Source organism: Pistacia vera, unplaced genomic scaffold, assembly GCF_008641045.1.
Source record: "Pistacia vera cultivar Batoury unplaced genomic scaffold, PisVer_v2 Contig1075, whole genome shotgun sequence".
In the NCBI taxonomy this organism is placed as follows: domain Eukaryota; kingdom Viridiplantae; phylum Streptophyta; class Magnoliopsida; order Sapindales; family Anacardiaceae; genus Pistacia; species Pistacia vera.
In genome coordinates, this window is record NW_022195110.1 from 151,711 (window position 1) to 167,590 (window position 15,880).

Here is a 15,880-nt window from a genome sequence, read left to right on the forward strand (position 1 = left end):
CGCTTGGCATGAGATGTAAGAGTCACTGCCAAGCATCAACATTTTATCAAGTCAGAAACTTGGTGAAGTTCCATCAGGTCATTGAATTCGTACAAATGATCATGCAGATTAGAATTCCTATCGAATGCCTGTATATCAGGCATTCTGAATCTGGATAGGAGAGGGGCGGCTAACACAGTCAGAGAAAAGGGAGACGCCTTTACGACCTGCCCTCGCTCATTTTGCTGAGCCTTTAGCTAATCCAGAGCTCGCTGTAGCTCCTCAATTTAAGGTAGCGGAGCCATTTGGGGATTGCTTTCCCCCATGCAGGTTCCACTCTCGTGATTGCGGTTAAGGAAAGTCTGAAGGTCGGATTCCTCGTCGCCTCCGTCGGTAGTTTTAGTCGCTCTTGACACACATTGGCTAGAGTCATGCAATGGAGCTGAATGGTCTAGGGAACCTTCCCGACCTCCCCGGTGGTGTGAACCGACCCGCGGATGGTAGGAATTTCCCACGCTACAACGATCGAAGTTGACATTTTGGCGATAATGGGAATTTCACTACACAAGGTAAACTTGGTTCTCCAATATTCAAGGCCCTAATTTGTCTCTACTGCTAGCTATACATAGGGATGAGACACGAGCCGAGTAGCTCGCGAGCTACTCGAGCTCGGCTCGTCGTAAGCTTGAGTTTGACTCAAAATCAGTCGAGTCGAGCTCAAGCTCGAGCAGCTCATGAACAATAACGAGCCGAGTTCAATTCGAGTTGAGCTCAGCTCATCGAGCTCGTGAGCTTAAACTAGCTTTGGGGGCCAATTTGTAAGATTTTAAAAGTTTTATTTTTAAGTTGTCAACATTACAAACAACACCCATGACCCATTCCCAGACAAAAACAATAAACCCATTTCAAAGCTCAAATAAAAACTCAAAACCCATTTGGGATTTTTTCTTTCGGCTTCAAAAATCCAACTTCATTCATCTTCTCTTTCACCTTCATTCATCCTCGGTTCCATTCAAGCTTAGAATGTGAAAGAAAAATAATGAAGGAGAAAATCTGAAGGAGCAGAAGAAGAAAGAGAAGAGGAGGTGAGAATAGGGAAGAGAATATGGAAGAAGTAAAGAAGAAAGAGAAGAGAATGGGAGAAAGAAAAGAAAAAAAGACGAAGGAGAAGATTTGAAGAAGTAAGAAAAGAGAAGGGAATGAGGCAGAAAGAGAAGAGGACGGGGAGAATGAGAGAAAAAAAAAGATGAGGTGATAGGTGAAAAGAAGAAAGAGAAAAAAAAAAATGAGGTGATAGCCTGTGAAAGGACGAAAGAGAAAATAAGGGGAGAGAGAAAATACAATATTTTAGTATTGAGCTCGATCAGGCTCAAGCTCGTTTGAGCTCGATTAAGTGAGCTCCAACTCGAGTACACTTTCACAGTACCAAGCTTGAGCTCAAACACAAATACTAAAGCTCGATCGAGCTCGAGCTCGGTACTGTTCATCATGAGTTGAGCTCAAGTACCGAGATACTCGGCTCGTGTACATCCCTTATAGATAGACTAGAATTACTAGAATCCTTGTAAATGTGTGATTGTATCTCGACAGTTATAGTTTGCTTATAGTGAGTCAATCACTCTTAAACTATAGGATCTAAAGCTTTGTATGGTGGCTATTTATGCCCAGCTAGTAATAGAGAAAATCATCAAAGTCTTCTCCTCACAAACTCTATAATTTTTACTAACATGATCGAACCAATGTTGTTAATTAGATTCAATATATAACTCAGGATTTTATCGTTAATTGATTTTTGATATGTATATATTATTTCTCATGAAATAGTGACTGATTTAAAAGCTATAATGATTTTAATTGTGACTCAAATGATTATAGTTATTACTATGAATATAGAAAAACCTTATACTATGCATCTATTTTTACTTCTGTGTGTGCGATTACCATCTTTGGAAGATAAAGGATCTAGTCATGTTATATAACATATATTAAAAACAAAGTCCTTGTATTATTAGAATAACGACAAGCTTGAAATGGAAAATCACACTAAAAGTAGAAGGTGGATCTAATACAAGAAATCAAATTACTTGCATTATAGAACATATTGTTTGTAGGATAGTTAACAACAAGATTATAATTGCGGCAATTGTTGCCGTGCCTCTCCAAACATTGCTGAAATACACACTCCTCAACTTTGCCTTGGTTTTGTTCCAACGATTGTTATAGTGTGCCTTCAATTCCTCGCAAAGGTTATAGTAACAAGAATTACTTAAACAAATTTGAGAACAAAGTTTGTTAAACATATTAGCTACTGAAGCATTATCCCCCAAATGATTGGAAATTATTCCCTTTCCAACAAGCAAATCCACATCTCTCTCAGTATTTATAAGACAGTCTATCATATCAACGTAATTGCAAATCCGAGTATCAAATGAGTAGTAACACTGCTCCAAAGCCATTATGTTTCTAAATAAACATTCTGTCTCATCTCTTACTTCCAAACATGGTATTTGCAATTGGTCATGAATGTTGAAAAATGACCGTTTTCTAAATCTTATGTCAAGTAAATCTTTTCTTTCAATTCCTATAAACTTCACTCCTGACTCACGTAGCTTCACTGCACAAGGTAAACTTCCAATATTTACATTAGAATTCACTCTCGAGTCACTCCGACTATTAGAAAAGCAGCCTTCCTTGATCAGTAGAACACTTCTTCTCAAATCGGTGAAATGTTTAACTTCCATAGGTGACCTGGGCAAGCTCTTGAACAAGTAGCCCCCGAAGAACTTATAAGAAAGATCCATGAAGGAAGGATTGTCAGCAATGCCAGGGCCAACAAAAGCTAACTTATACACTTTCTCGAGGACAAAGTATGGAAGTTGATTTTCGAGTAACTGAAAATCGAATTTTAAAGCATTATGCACGACAGGTATATTTTGCAAAAGATCACTTGTATCACCTTTGTGATGCCTCCAAAAGAGCTCGACGATGAAAATTGCATCATCTAGAATCATCTTTACAAACTCATCCCTCGGAACCATGAACGTCTCAGCATAACAATTACGAATACATTGTTCCTTGTTCTTTACGAAGGCTGAAATTTCCTCCATCTTTATCATAGTTATACGTTTAAGGAAACTTTCCATATATCTTGGTTTTTGTTTCTCCATTTCAGCTAATTCTTCTTTACCATGATGAAAAGGGCCTATTGAAATCAATTTAGGAGTGTAAGCTTCTTCGTTTACTTTCCGAATACTTTGAGGAACCCTGAAAATACAATACCCTTGATTAGTCCACTCCAAGGTATCCTCAATGTCAATATGCTCCTCAATGTCAATATGCCACTCTCTGATATTATTCTGATCCTCAATAGAAGCACTCATCTCCAAGTTCATTGTCCTAATTATGACAAATAGAGAGAAGTCGCTAACAATGAAGTTTATTATTAAGATCAACTAGCAAAAGAAAATCATTATTTGCCTATTGGTTTTACTTGAAATCATTTTCAAAATTTTAGGCAATCTCTCATATAAATCACAAACAAATTGTATGTGCTCACATGTGCCATATAAATCTGTTGCATGCGGCCTGTAAGAATTTTTTGAAAAAGGTTAATCCATGCGGCATTTGATTTGACAAATTATTTTACTTATTTTTCCATCCTAGAATTAAGACAAGGTTTCCAAATTAACTATCACCCATAAGTTGGAATACAAAGTTGAGATCCCATTTTTGTGTACATAGCATTATTGTATGCTTAATTATCATGATAGCCGCAACTTATATGAAGTTGACATTTATGATAATATTAAAAAATAAAATAACCCCTCTTAAAAGTAATGATACCAGTTTATAATCATCGAAAAAAAAAAAAAAAAAAAAAAAAAGGATTGATATAATCAGATAAATCAAGAAGTATATTTATGTTTTTGTTAGAAAATACAAATAATGTTAGGCTTAATCTCCTATGAGATTTTGCTAAAAATAAATAAATGAGATTAAGATTCTTACCCATTGTTAGGAATATATATTTAATGAATAGTACTAAACTTCTCAAATGATATCCCAAATAGTTTTTCCATTACAGTAATAGTTGTCAGATGTGACTTTGTTATGTAAATGAAGAGTTAAATATTAACACCACATCGACATACATCATATAGGATAAAATTTGAAATATTAACTGAACTCTTAACTATAAAAGCTAATTATGGCAACAATATAGAAAGAACATATATCTTAGGAATCTCCTCACATTTTATGGTATTTTATGTTGACCAAACATCACCTTAAAGTATAACTAAATTTTATAAATAAATAGGATGATATTAAAAAATTAAAAGTAAAGTGTTTGTGAACCTAATAGCTGAAGTTCTAGAGCGCCTTCTAGTTCCAGAGACCTTCCTCTCGGATATTAAGCTCACAGAGATTTCTTATCCTGATCTCTCTTCGATAATGCGTTTTCTCTCTTCTGCTTCCTCTTTTGTCCGCACATAATCCAACGGTTAGCAAAACACAACTTTGGTCGAGCACGCAAGGAAAGAACTTAGGATTTCTTATAGGTTGGTTTGGATAAACTCAAATGAAAGTAATGCTAATTCCTTTTTTTAGTTGTTCAACTAACCAAGGAATAAGAATAACTTCAAGATCAATATGATCACACTTTATGTATAGGGAAAATATTAGAAGTATCCTATAAAATGTGTAATCCCTAAAATACCCTTGTAAAATAATTATTTAATTAAAATGCAGAATGACAAATCAGTTAGAAGGTTTCAATTTAACTTATTTACCCTAGATGGTGGGCTAATGCATTATTAAAGTAAAACTAATTGCATGACAGAATCGTATGATTTGTATCGCAGTGAGCAACATGAGTAAAATTAATTGCCGAAACAGGTGTGCCTCTGCGGATACTGCTGAAATAAATAACTCTTCAAATTTGCCTAAGTTTCGTTTCAAGGATTGTTATAGTATACTTTCAGTTCCTTGCGAAAGTTATAATACAAGAATTACTTGAACAAATTCGAGTAATGTCACACTCAAAAGATGGGAAATAATTCCCTTTCCAAAGAGCAATTAAGTCTAATTATTGTTTTCTCATAAAAGGATTATTAACAAAATGCTTGTTTTAAGAAGAAATTAAAACATTGCGCGCAAAAGGACTGAACCCACTATTATCAGAATGACAAGCTGATCAAATGCAACTATAAACAACAAGGCGTACAACAAGCAGGTCCGTGGCAGCTTCTATGATGGAAATTATGGTTTGTATCAAAGTAAGCACCATGGTGAAAACGGCCAAAAATGTTCCGGAAGATTTCAAAGGATCATCGAACCAGAGTATAAAGGCTGCCTTGGTATGGTTCGAAGGATTCTTATAGTGTTCTTTCAGATCCCTGCAAATGGCGTAGTAACTAGGGATGTATACGAGCCAAGCCGAGCCGAATAGCTCGGTACTCAAGCTCGACTCGTGATGAACAGTACCGAACTCGAGCTCGAGCTCAATCGAGCTTCAGCACTCGAGCTCGAGCTCGAGCCTTATTGAATTTACGTTTCATTTACATTTTCTTCTCTTTTTCTCATATCAGTTCTTCTCATTTTTTTTTTTTTTTCAACTTTATTAATGATTTTCTTCTCAGTTTACTTATCAAGAATTACATTTCCAGTAAAAAAAAAAAAAAAAAAAAAAAAAATTTGTCACCGAAGAAAGCCTCCCTAAATACAATTATCATCATAATTCCCTTCTATAACAAAAGTCTTCAAATTTGTCACCATCCAACCAAATCGGCAAGGGAAAGTTGGGTGGGGATTCTTAACGAATAGGTAGTGTGCAGGCTGGGCTCAGGAGTGAACAGAGGCGACTGGTAGGGTTAATCCGGCCAGAACAAACACAAGAACACTCAAAATGAACAACGAAACAACACCCAAACTTCAATACAAACTTCAGAATACTCCATCAATGTCAAAAAAAAAAAAAAAACCACGGCAAGAAAATTGGAAAATACAGAACAACAACCACTTGAAATACAGAACAACAATCACGGCACTGCAGGCAGCAATCGGCGAGCAGGGGTGGACGGTGTGTGAGTGGGTTTTGAAGAGCAAGTGAGGGATGTGGTGTGACGATGAGAAGTGAAGTGGGTGGGTTGGTGCTGCTATGCGGGAGATGCGGGGAGGGAAGGTGGTGGGGAAGTGGAGCGGGGAAATTGTAGGACGGCGGCGTGACTGATTTACGGCAAATGGCAGTAGAGAGTTAGGACTTAGGGTTAACGAAAAATCGCAAATGGGTTTTATGAGTTTTTGTTTCAGTTTGAAAAATTGAAATGGGTTCTGCAATCTGCACTTCTGTTTCTGCGTTTTTGTCTATATGGGTGCTATTTGAAATTTTAATAACTTAAAAATAAAAAAACTTTTAAAATCTTGCAAATAACCCCCTAAGCTCGTTTAAGCTCGCGAGCCTGATGAGCCGAGCTCGGCTCGGCTCAAACTCGGCTCATCACTGTTCACGAGCTGCTCGAGCTCGTGCTCGATTCGCCTGATTTCGAGCCGAGCTCGTGCTCGATTCGCCTGATTTCGAGCCGAGCTCGAGCTTAGGGCGAGCCGAGCCCGCGAGCTACTCGGCTCGTGGCTCATCCCTAGCTAGTAACTGAATTTTTTAGTATGAATATACAAGGAAAGTCTATTAAACATATTTGCTACTGAAGCATCGTCTCCCATGAAATGACTTATGATACCGGCATCAGCAAAAAAATTCATATATTTTTTAGTATCAATAAGACCATTAATTAGCTCAATATAAGAGCAAACCCGTGTATCATCTGGATAGAGACATTGCTCCACAGCCATTATGTTCCGAAGTATAGTTTCTGTCTCGTCGTAAACTTTCAAATGTGGTATTCTCAACTCATCTACTTCAAATTTTATATCAAGCAAGCACTGATCCGTTTTATGAACAGCCTTAAATTTCACTCCTGTTTTATGTAACTTCGCCGCACAAGGTAAATCAATTTCAGGATATTCAAACTTCTGTTTCGGGTAGCTTTTCACTAGAGCACTTCTTCGCAAATCGGTGAAATGTTTAAACACCGTTTCCTCAGGTACACTATCAAACATCTGATCCTCAAAGAATTTAAAACAAAGATGCATGAAGGAAGGGCTGCTTATTACTAACTTGTATAATCCCTCAAGTAACAAATATGGAAGTTGATTTTCCAGTAATTGCAAGTCCAACCTTAAAGCATTTTTTTCTGCTGGTATAACTAACAGAAAGTCTCTTTCATCTTCCTCAAAATTCCTCAAGAGGAGCTCTATAACAAAAATAGCATCACGTAGAATCATCATCACATAATCATGACTGTCAAGCTCACAGGTCTCTGAATGACAATTTCGTATCTTTTGCTCGTTGTCTTTGATGAAAGCTAAAACTTGCTCACGTTTCTCACAAGTTGTTCGTATGAAAAACTCTTTTATATCTCCCTTTTAGCTTTTCCATGTCTTTTAATTCTCTTTACCATAGTGAAAAGGGGCTATTGAAATTACTTGGGGGGTGTAGGCTTCTTTCGTTGACTTTACGAAAACTTTTATGGACCCTATAAATACAACACTCAGGACGAGGGTCCAAGTCTCCCTTAATTCTCCTGCCTTTGCACTCAGCCTGACAGACCCGACGCGGATGGAACTCAGCCACATGGACTCGACACGGATGGAACTCAGCCTTCATGTTCTTATGCAGTAAATCTTAGTTAATAACATAACAAACAATGATAAAATAAACGTCAGATCATTTGGTCTTTGATTACAAGAAATATTATTCAGAATTAATTTTATGAATATATAAAATAAGACAAATTGTGCATAAATTTTTATTGATTTGATATATATATATATATATATATATATATAGGAATAACCTCTGTATAATCATAAAACTTTCTAGATCAACCTTAAGATAGTTATAAATAAGAATAAACTTCACTTTATAATAATTATAATTTTTCTAATTCACGTCTTAAGAAAATTACTTCCACATAGTAATAATTATTTGTGTATTGTAAAAAATTATATGCTATGTTACATTAAAGGTTTAAGATGAAATAAAATATTTATCTAAATTTGTTTGGAATAATCAGTTATGTTTTAAAGTTTTATCACGTCTTTTAATTTGTGGATATGTAATAACTCATTAACATAGACATCTTCTTGTTGAAGTCAAAATATTTTTAACTTCCCAAACATGTTTAGAGTTTTTTAGCACGAAACTTTTGTATTTTCGTACTATCATCTTCATGATTATTTCTTTTCTTTTCTTATCTAATTACAACAATGACTACTAAAATAATGAATTAAAATCTTAATACATACTACTAAAACGTGAATTACAAAATAAAAAATCAAAACAGTGATTTTTATAACTATATATTTATTAAGTTATAATATTTTTCTAATAATAAATTAGTTTAATCCTACAATTATAACTACGTGTGTATGTTCAAACGCGCGCATATACACACACATATATGTACTAATAATTGCTTCAAACACTGGTTGTTAGGACTCTTTGGATAGGTTTCATAGGATAAAGGTTAAAAGAGGAAATACTCCTAAATTTTTATAATTATTAAGCGTTAAAACACTTACACCCTTTAAACTCCAAAAATTATCATATCGTCTATATAAGTAATAAGAGTATACCACACCATTTTAAATTAATAATAAATTTCAAAAAACACAGCATTTTAAGGCTTAATTTCATGATTAATACCTCAAGTTTAGATGAGGAAAAAAATGACCACAGTATATTTCGGATATCATCAGTTAACCCCATCTATTAACAAATCAAACCCTAATTAACTTCTTTTAATTATCACTTTCTCTCCATTTTCTCATTAACCAAACACACATTTACTTTCTCTTCATTTTTTCAACCTTCACTAGCTTTTCATTTTCTCGTTAACCAAACAAAGAGAAGTTATAATATACTGAAATACCAAACCATGCCAAAAACCAATGTACATAGATTAAAAACGAAACCGAAACAACCATGCATGGCCCAGTAGCTAGCTATACGCCTATACCACATATGTATAGTTAAGTATATAGGACTACTTGACAAAATTTTCAGGGTTTAACTAACAAAAAATACAAAAACTTTCAAATAAAAGTCAACACTTCCATGCACAGTCAACAACATTTTAGTCCTTTTGGGTTTGGTCTATTTTGTCATACATTAATTCTTTTGGGCTTTTTTTAAGATAAAAAAAATTAAAAAAACAGATTCAGGAAGGAGAGAGTGGGTATTGAGATCTTGGTGCACTGGGTCTAATAGAGGATAAGGCAGCCGTGACAGATTCAGGAAGGAGAGAGTGAATAATACGAGTGGGTGGTGAAGAAAAGAGGAGAGGATGTCGCGGCCGTGTGGGAGCGCTGGTGCGGGAAGGGAGATGGTTAATTCTGGGGTTAGGGTTTTCAATATTTTTAATTTTTTTTTTTAAATTAAATTTTTTAATGTAAACAAATTAGGGTTTGATAATGTATAGAGATATGCTTTTGACAGTTAATCGGTAGTTTTAGGATTTTGTTAAAGTTGAATAAAGCATAATATAGTTTAAAATAAAAATCCAGTTTTATATTTATTTCAAATTGTCTTATTAGGGGTATTTTAGAATTTACGTAAAAATTCTGATTCAAAGAACAAAATTTAATACCTTCTGTTAGGTTGAAAGACTATCTCACCAGTGAAAAATAAAAGTGTTCTGAATTTTTATTAGAGGCATAATTCAGGAATGTCTGAGTATTTACCTCCTTCCATACAAGAGTTAACTTCATATATGTATATGTTCATACTGATTATATAGTTAGAAAAAGTAACGAAACTCATTCCTTTTCATTAATGGTTAATAATTTCTCCAAACTGAACATTAGTAAGTTAAAAATACACAAAAGGCAAATAACTCGAACAAATCATTAAGAAAAATAAGTAATAAAAACAAGTGCATGAGAACCTGGGTAATTTCGCTAGAAAAAAAATGGTTGTCTAGTCGGTATCAAGAGCACCAATGTCCAGAGTCCTGCCGCCGAAGCCCAAAGGAACGTGTTAATGTTTATGGTATCTCTCTAGCTAATTGCTCCCTCTCTCTTTGCAATGTGGTTTCCTCTTCATCTTCGTTGCACATATATATATATACATGTTCACCTTCATAATGTGCTTCCCTTATTATCCGCATAATCAATCATGAAAATTAAATTAATTACAGTCGATTCAACCACTGGGGTCATGTTCAGTTGGTTAAAAGAAAATAATAATAATAATAATAATTAACTAAATGTTAGTATATGCCTATATGGTACCATGGTCACACAAATAGTCAATTTAATAATTACCTAAATAGTAATAAATGACATAAATATATTAATTTGTGGTATATTATAATTACAAATTGTTCAGATGAAATTGTATTCTAATTCTAAGATATTAAAATTTTTATTTAATAAACATTTTACATTATTTGTAAAAACATTGCAAATTAGCAATTATTTTTCCAGTAAGGTTAAAAAGATAAATTTATTATAAAAATATTATTAAATTAAATCCATAATTGCAATATTAAGTATATCTTCCCATTAATGTGATACAATAATAAGTGTACAGTGTACTTTGACTCAAGGGAGAACGACATATTCCCACCCAAGGTTTGGCGAAATGAAATGTTCCCACCCATCGTTATGTCATATTAAGAAAATCCGTTTTGAAGAAGGGTAGGATGGTCAATATACATAGTACTATAAAAATCAAAATTTAAAAATTAATTTAAAGTTAATGATGAATAATGAAGATGATTTTGAATATGTATTATTTAGATAATTATTAATAAAAGTGAAAAAGACATTTCATTGGTCAGTCAAATTTTAATAAATAATAAAATTTAAGTCAAATAGCAAAGGGTATTTTTGTCTTTACAGTAAAATAGTTACAGATTTTACTAACGGAACGTAATGGTGGGTGTGATTTTGAATAGTTACAGATTTTAATAGATACTTGGTTTTCGATGAATTTTTTCATCTAATGAATTCATCAAAAACTAATTTGCAATTATTATATTGGGTTTGTAAGAGAAAATTTGCAAGATTTATTTGTCAACCTATATTTATTGATTTTCACATATTAAAGAAAAACTGTGGTTATAGTTGACGTTAATTAATTAAGCAGGTGACTCAAGTAGATGACAAATCCCGAAGAAGAGCATCAAAGTTCCCTAGTTCAATGAGGTTAAAGTTAGCCACAAGTGTCATGTTATAACTTTAAAATGAAATAGGATTCCTCAGTTATGTCACAACATGAAATTTTTAGTATATTAAAAAGAAATATATTACAGAGTAGTTACGTCAAATTATCTTCTAATTATAAAATATTAATTGAAGAAAATTTTCCCTCACATTGATCCATCTAGTGACAGTGGAAATTTATAAACGTTCATTGTTGTATATATATCAAGATTCATCTATTTATTTAAGGAATCCTCAGCACAAGATTCCTTTCGAGAATGTAGATTAAGGTTATGTTTGATCCATATGCATGCATCAACTACAAGTTGACCTTGTCCAATTTTTATTGACTTTCAAGAAGAATAGGCTCATATTTTAATTATCAGTTGTTAACCACCCTAGAACTAAACAATATTATATTGAAGACCAACTATATAATATGTTTAATTAGCAAGAGCATTTTAAAATGCCAGGTAACAACGTAGCATCTGCATGTAGTACCAACTCTTAGCATTGATTTTTTTAATAATCATTTTTCAAAGCTCAGATGCTTTTAATTAACTTATCCCACTGTCGAGAACATATATATATATATATATCAAATCCTGAAACCTTTATATTAAGCCATTATATCAAAACACTGAGATTTCGATGTCCTAGTTTACTATTTTACAAAATACACCCCATATTCATTTTACAAACCAACATGTATCATTTCTAATCCTTACAAAAACATCCCATTATACTAACAAGACTAAATCATATATTTCATATAAATTATCCTTTACATGTTACGAATAACGTAGTAAGACATACTGAAATTGGTTTAGCCTTGCAATTTATTTCTTGGTGGAAACAAGAAGAACTGACCTATATCGTAGTGATTTTGTAATGCATTTCCAAGAAATTAGATAGCCTAACTTCCAAATGAAATTGTACATTTTCATTTGTCAGAATTTGTAATTGAATTATAGAACTACAGAACCTCGCTACTTTTCTTCATGATTTGTCATCTACTTAAGTCACTGATGTGGCCTTTTAGTGTACTCATTTTAATTAACATATTCTAGTATTTCTTTAATCTGTAATTAAATGAGAAACCCTGACCCATGCTGGCTCCGTCATTGTATATATATAGTTGTTTACCTTCATAATGTGTTTGTCTTGTGCGCATATTCCAATCTATCTGTTTAAAAGAAAGATTATCCTTAAATCACTAGCTAGTTAGGGTCAAGTTCAATTGAAAGTCAAACAGATAGAGGAAAGGCATGTGGAAAGAGTGATGAAATAAGATTCCACTGTTATATCAACATAAAATCTTTAATATTATAGAAAGAAATGTATTACATAATAATTAGGTAAACTCTGTTTTCTAATTCTAAAATATATGATAAAAGAAAGCCTCTTACATGGATCCATCCAATAACAATGGAAATTTTAAACACTCCTTGTCGTATATATCAAGCTTAAGTAGGTGGGATGACAATTTAACATGGTATCAAAAACAAATGTCTCAAGTTCAAATCCCCACATACAACTTGGATAGAAAAAAAACAAACAAAAAAAACCCAAGTTTGATGTGAGGGGTCTATTAGTCCAGTATATGTTGAGCCTTTACCTATAAGCTTAAGCTTTTAGGTGGGATAGTAACTTAACAGTAACAGGGTGGTGTTTGCATCAACTTTTAGCATTGACTTTTTTCTTTATATAATTATTTTCATAGTTCATGGGCTTTTAATTAACTTATCCTATGGTTGAGAACACATATAATATCCAATACTTAAACCTAGTTCAGTAGTTCAGCGAGATTAAAGTTAACAACTATTGTCATGTTATAACGTTAAAATGAAATATATAAAGGCATGTGAAAAAAAAAAAAAAAAAAAACCAGTGATGAAATAAGATTTCACAGTTATATCACGACATGAAATATTTAATATTTAGAAAAGAAATATATTACAGAATAGTGACATCAAATTGTCTTCTAATTATAAAATATTAATTGGATAAAACTTTCCCCCACATTGATCCATCTAGTGATAATGGAAATTTATAAACATTTGTTGTCGTATATATATCAAGATTCCTTTATTTATTTAAGGAATCCTCAACGCAAGATTCCTTTCGAGAATGCAGATTAAGGTTACTTGTGGAGATGAATGAGAATTACAATGGCGTATGATTCTCATTAATATTGGATTATAATATATTTCAAATTTTCAATCTAAACAAGAGAAAAGTGAGATTAAAGTCAACCATGATTGTCATGTTATAAGTTATAATGTTAAAATGAAATAAGATTTCATTGTTATGTCATGACATGAAATCTTTAATATTAAAAAGAAATATATTATAGAATAGCTACGTGAAATTGTCTTCTAATTATAAAATATTAATTAGATAAAATTTGCCCCCACATTGACCCATGTAGTGACAATGGGTTATGTAAACACTCATTGTCATATATATATCAAGGTTCCTCTTTAAAAGTGAATTTATTTAAGCAATCCTAAACAAAAGATAAGGCATGGCAATGGGACTGGGTGGGGATCTCATTCACCGTAACCATCCCCGCCCTCAAAATCACTCCCCACCCTCGCCTCATCCCCGTTATGGGGATGACAAGAATTCTTCTTCCCTGCCCCAAAAGGGAATGTTGGAGGTTGGTCCCCACCCCATTAATTTTACATAAACATAAATTAATTTGAGTATTACCAAACACAATAATTAATTCTCGTCCATATAACAAACATTTAAATTAATCGTTTAAACGTAATTAATTATACATAAATATGGGTTAGGGTTTGTTCTAATTCAATTGTTTAGGGTGAAGGAAATTGAGAAAATATGGGTTTATATAGATAGGATAATTGTGTAATTAGGTGAAATATATGAGTATTAGTTTTATATATATATATATATAGTTTTCAAATAAAATTGTACATTTTGATTTGTCAGGATTTGTAATTGAATTATAGAACTACGGAACTTTGATGCTCTTCTTCATGATTTGTCATTTACTTGAGTCACTGATGCGGCATTCTAACACATTTTAATTAACATATTCTATTATTAAAATCACTAGCTAGATAGGGTCAATTTAAATTGAAAGTCAAATAGATAGAGGAAAGGCATGGGGAAAGAGGGAAGAAATAAACCTTAAGGGGTTGGTTTAACAATCAAGGAGGTTTACTCACTTTCGTGAGTTCCTAGCTTCAAACTTTGGAGTCAACTACCGTCATAATATTATGGTTTATATGGCTATTTGGGCTTGTAAGGTGTTTAATGGAGCCCGTAAATTAGAATAAAATAGTTAGGAAAATTTTGTCTTCTAATTCTAAAATATTTGATTAAAAAAAAAAAGCCTCCTACGATTGATCCATCAAATAACAATGGAAATTTTAAACACTCCTTGCCGTATGTATCAAGATTCCTCGTAATTAGTTAATCTGAATTCTCCAATAATTAAATAACAGAATTAACTATAAGAATTAATCCCTGTTTCCACTTCTCCTTTTCATAAGTTGCTTGTATTTAATTACAATTGTTAACCCAAGATTTTAAAAATAGAATATGTTAAAATGCCAGCTAACAGGTTGATGTCTGCACCAACTTTTAGCATTCATTTTTTTTTATAATTATTCTTCAAAGTTCATAGGCTTTTAATTAACTTATCCTACGGTTGAGAACACATATAATATCCAATCCTTAAACCTAGTCTAGATCGAATATTTTATACGAATTATCTTTTATTTTATTTTATTAACGCTGTAGTACTGAAACTTGTTTAGCCTTGCAAAATTTTTCATGGTGGATTAGAGAATTGTATTAGATTTAGCAATAACTAATAGTAACCTCTTCTTTAATTGTTTTCTCTGATTTTCACAAAAGTTAATGGTTTTTTCTTATCTAATTAAAGATTGATTTAACAACCAAAAATGGATTTTAATGAAATTAATGATTGATTTAATATAAAACAGTGGTTAAGAAACCGAAGAGATGATTATGGTAAATGATTAACACTACTAGAAGAAGCATCTTAAACAAAGCCACAAGATTGCCGGTTTTGACAAAATTTCGTCATATTCACTGTTGAACGACGCTAGAAATTCTCTTAAAGGACGTGTTACCTATCGAACAATTTCCAATTTACAGATTAAAGAAAAAACTATAGTTATGACTATTGACCATACAAAGTTGATGTTCCCTAAATGAGTCAAAGTGCTAGGAATTGCACCTATATGCTGTCGTTTAGTTTGTTAAGTTTTGTACTTTTACGCTATCGTTTTGAGAAGCAGTTGAGCTACTGAAGTAGCTACTTAACTGGTCTGTATAAGTGTAACTGTTTTACTCTTCTCTTTAGCTAATAATCAAGAAAGCATTTTTGCCCCTGTTTCTCTGTTTTTCTCCCCATTTAACTCGATACCTGTCCTTTTGTACATGGTATTAGAGCCACTGACTTGCGTCAATGGCGAATCCTTCTAAACCTACTTGTTAGTAATTCTTGGTGAAAAACAGAGCCGTATAGTTTAAGGGGAAGTGTTTGTCATAAAATGAAGAGTTGAGGACCTCCTTGTAATTTGTCTTTTGCATCTCTTGCATACGGTGTCGTTTTGCTCTTGATGTTTTACATCGTTTG

The 15,880-nt window shown here is 32.9% G+C and overlaps 2 protein-coding genes across 2 annotated transcripts; both read right to left on the reverse strand.

Annotated features, from left to right (window-relative positions):
- Positions 1-2,054: 2,054 nt before the first annotated feature.
- Positions 2,055-3,371, reverse strand: LOC116132895 (UPF0481 protein At3g47200-like). The gene has a single exon (XM_031418579.1). The coding sequence runs from the start codon at positions 3,369-3,371 to the stop codon at positions 2,055-2,057; it is 1,317 nt and encodes a 438-aa protein (XP_031274439.1).
- Positions 3,372-6,618: 3,247 nt separating this feature from the next.
- Positions 6,619-7,320, reverse strand: LOC116132903 (putative UPF0481 protein At3g02645). The gene has a single exon (XM_031418590.1). It carries the CDS (start codon positions 7,318-7,320, stop codon positions 6,619-6,621), a length of 702 nt encoding a protein of 233 aa, XP_031274450.1.
- Between the last annotated feature and the right edge of the window lie 8,560 nt (positions 7,321-15,880).

Excerpts from the sequence above, each read along its gene's own strand:
- LOC116132895 (XM_031418579.1), bottom strand. The coding sequence starts at position 3,371 with ATGAACTTGGAGATGAGTGCTTCTATTGAGGATCAGAATAATATCAGA.
- LOC116132903 (XM_031418590.1), bottom strand. The coding sequence starts at position 7,320 with ATGATGATTCTACGTGATGCTATTTTTGTTATAGAGCTCCTCTTGAGG.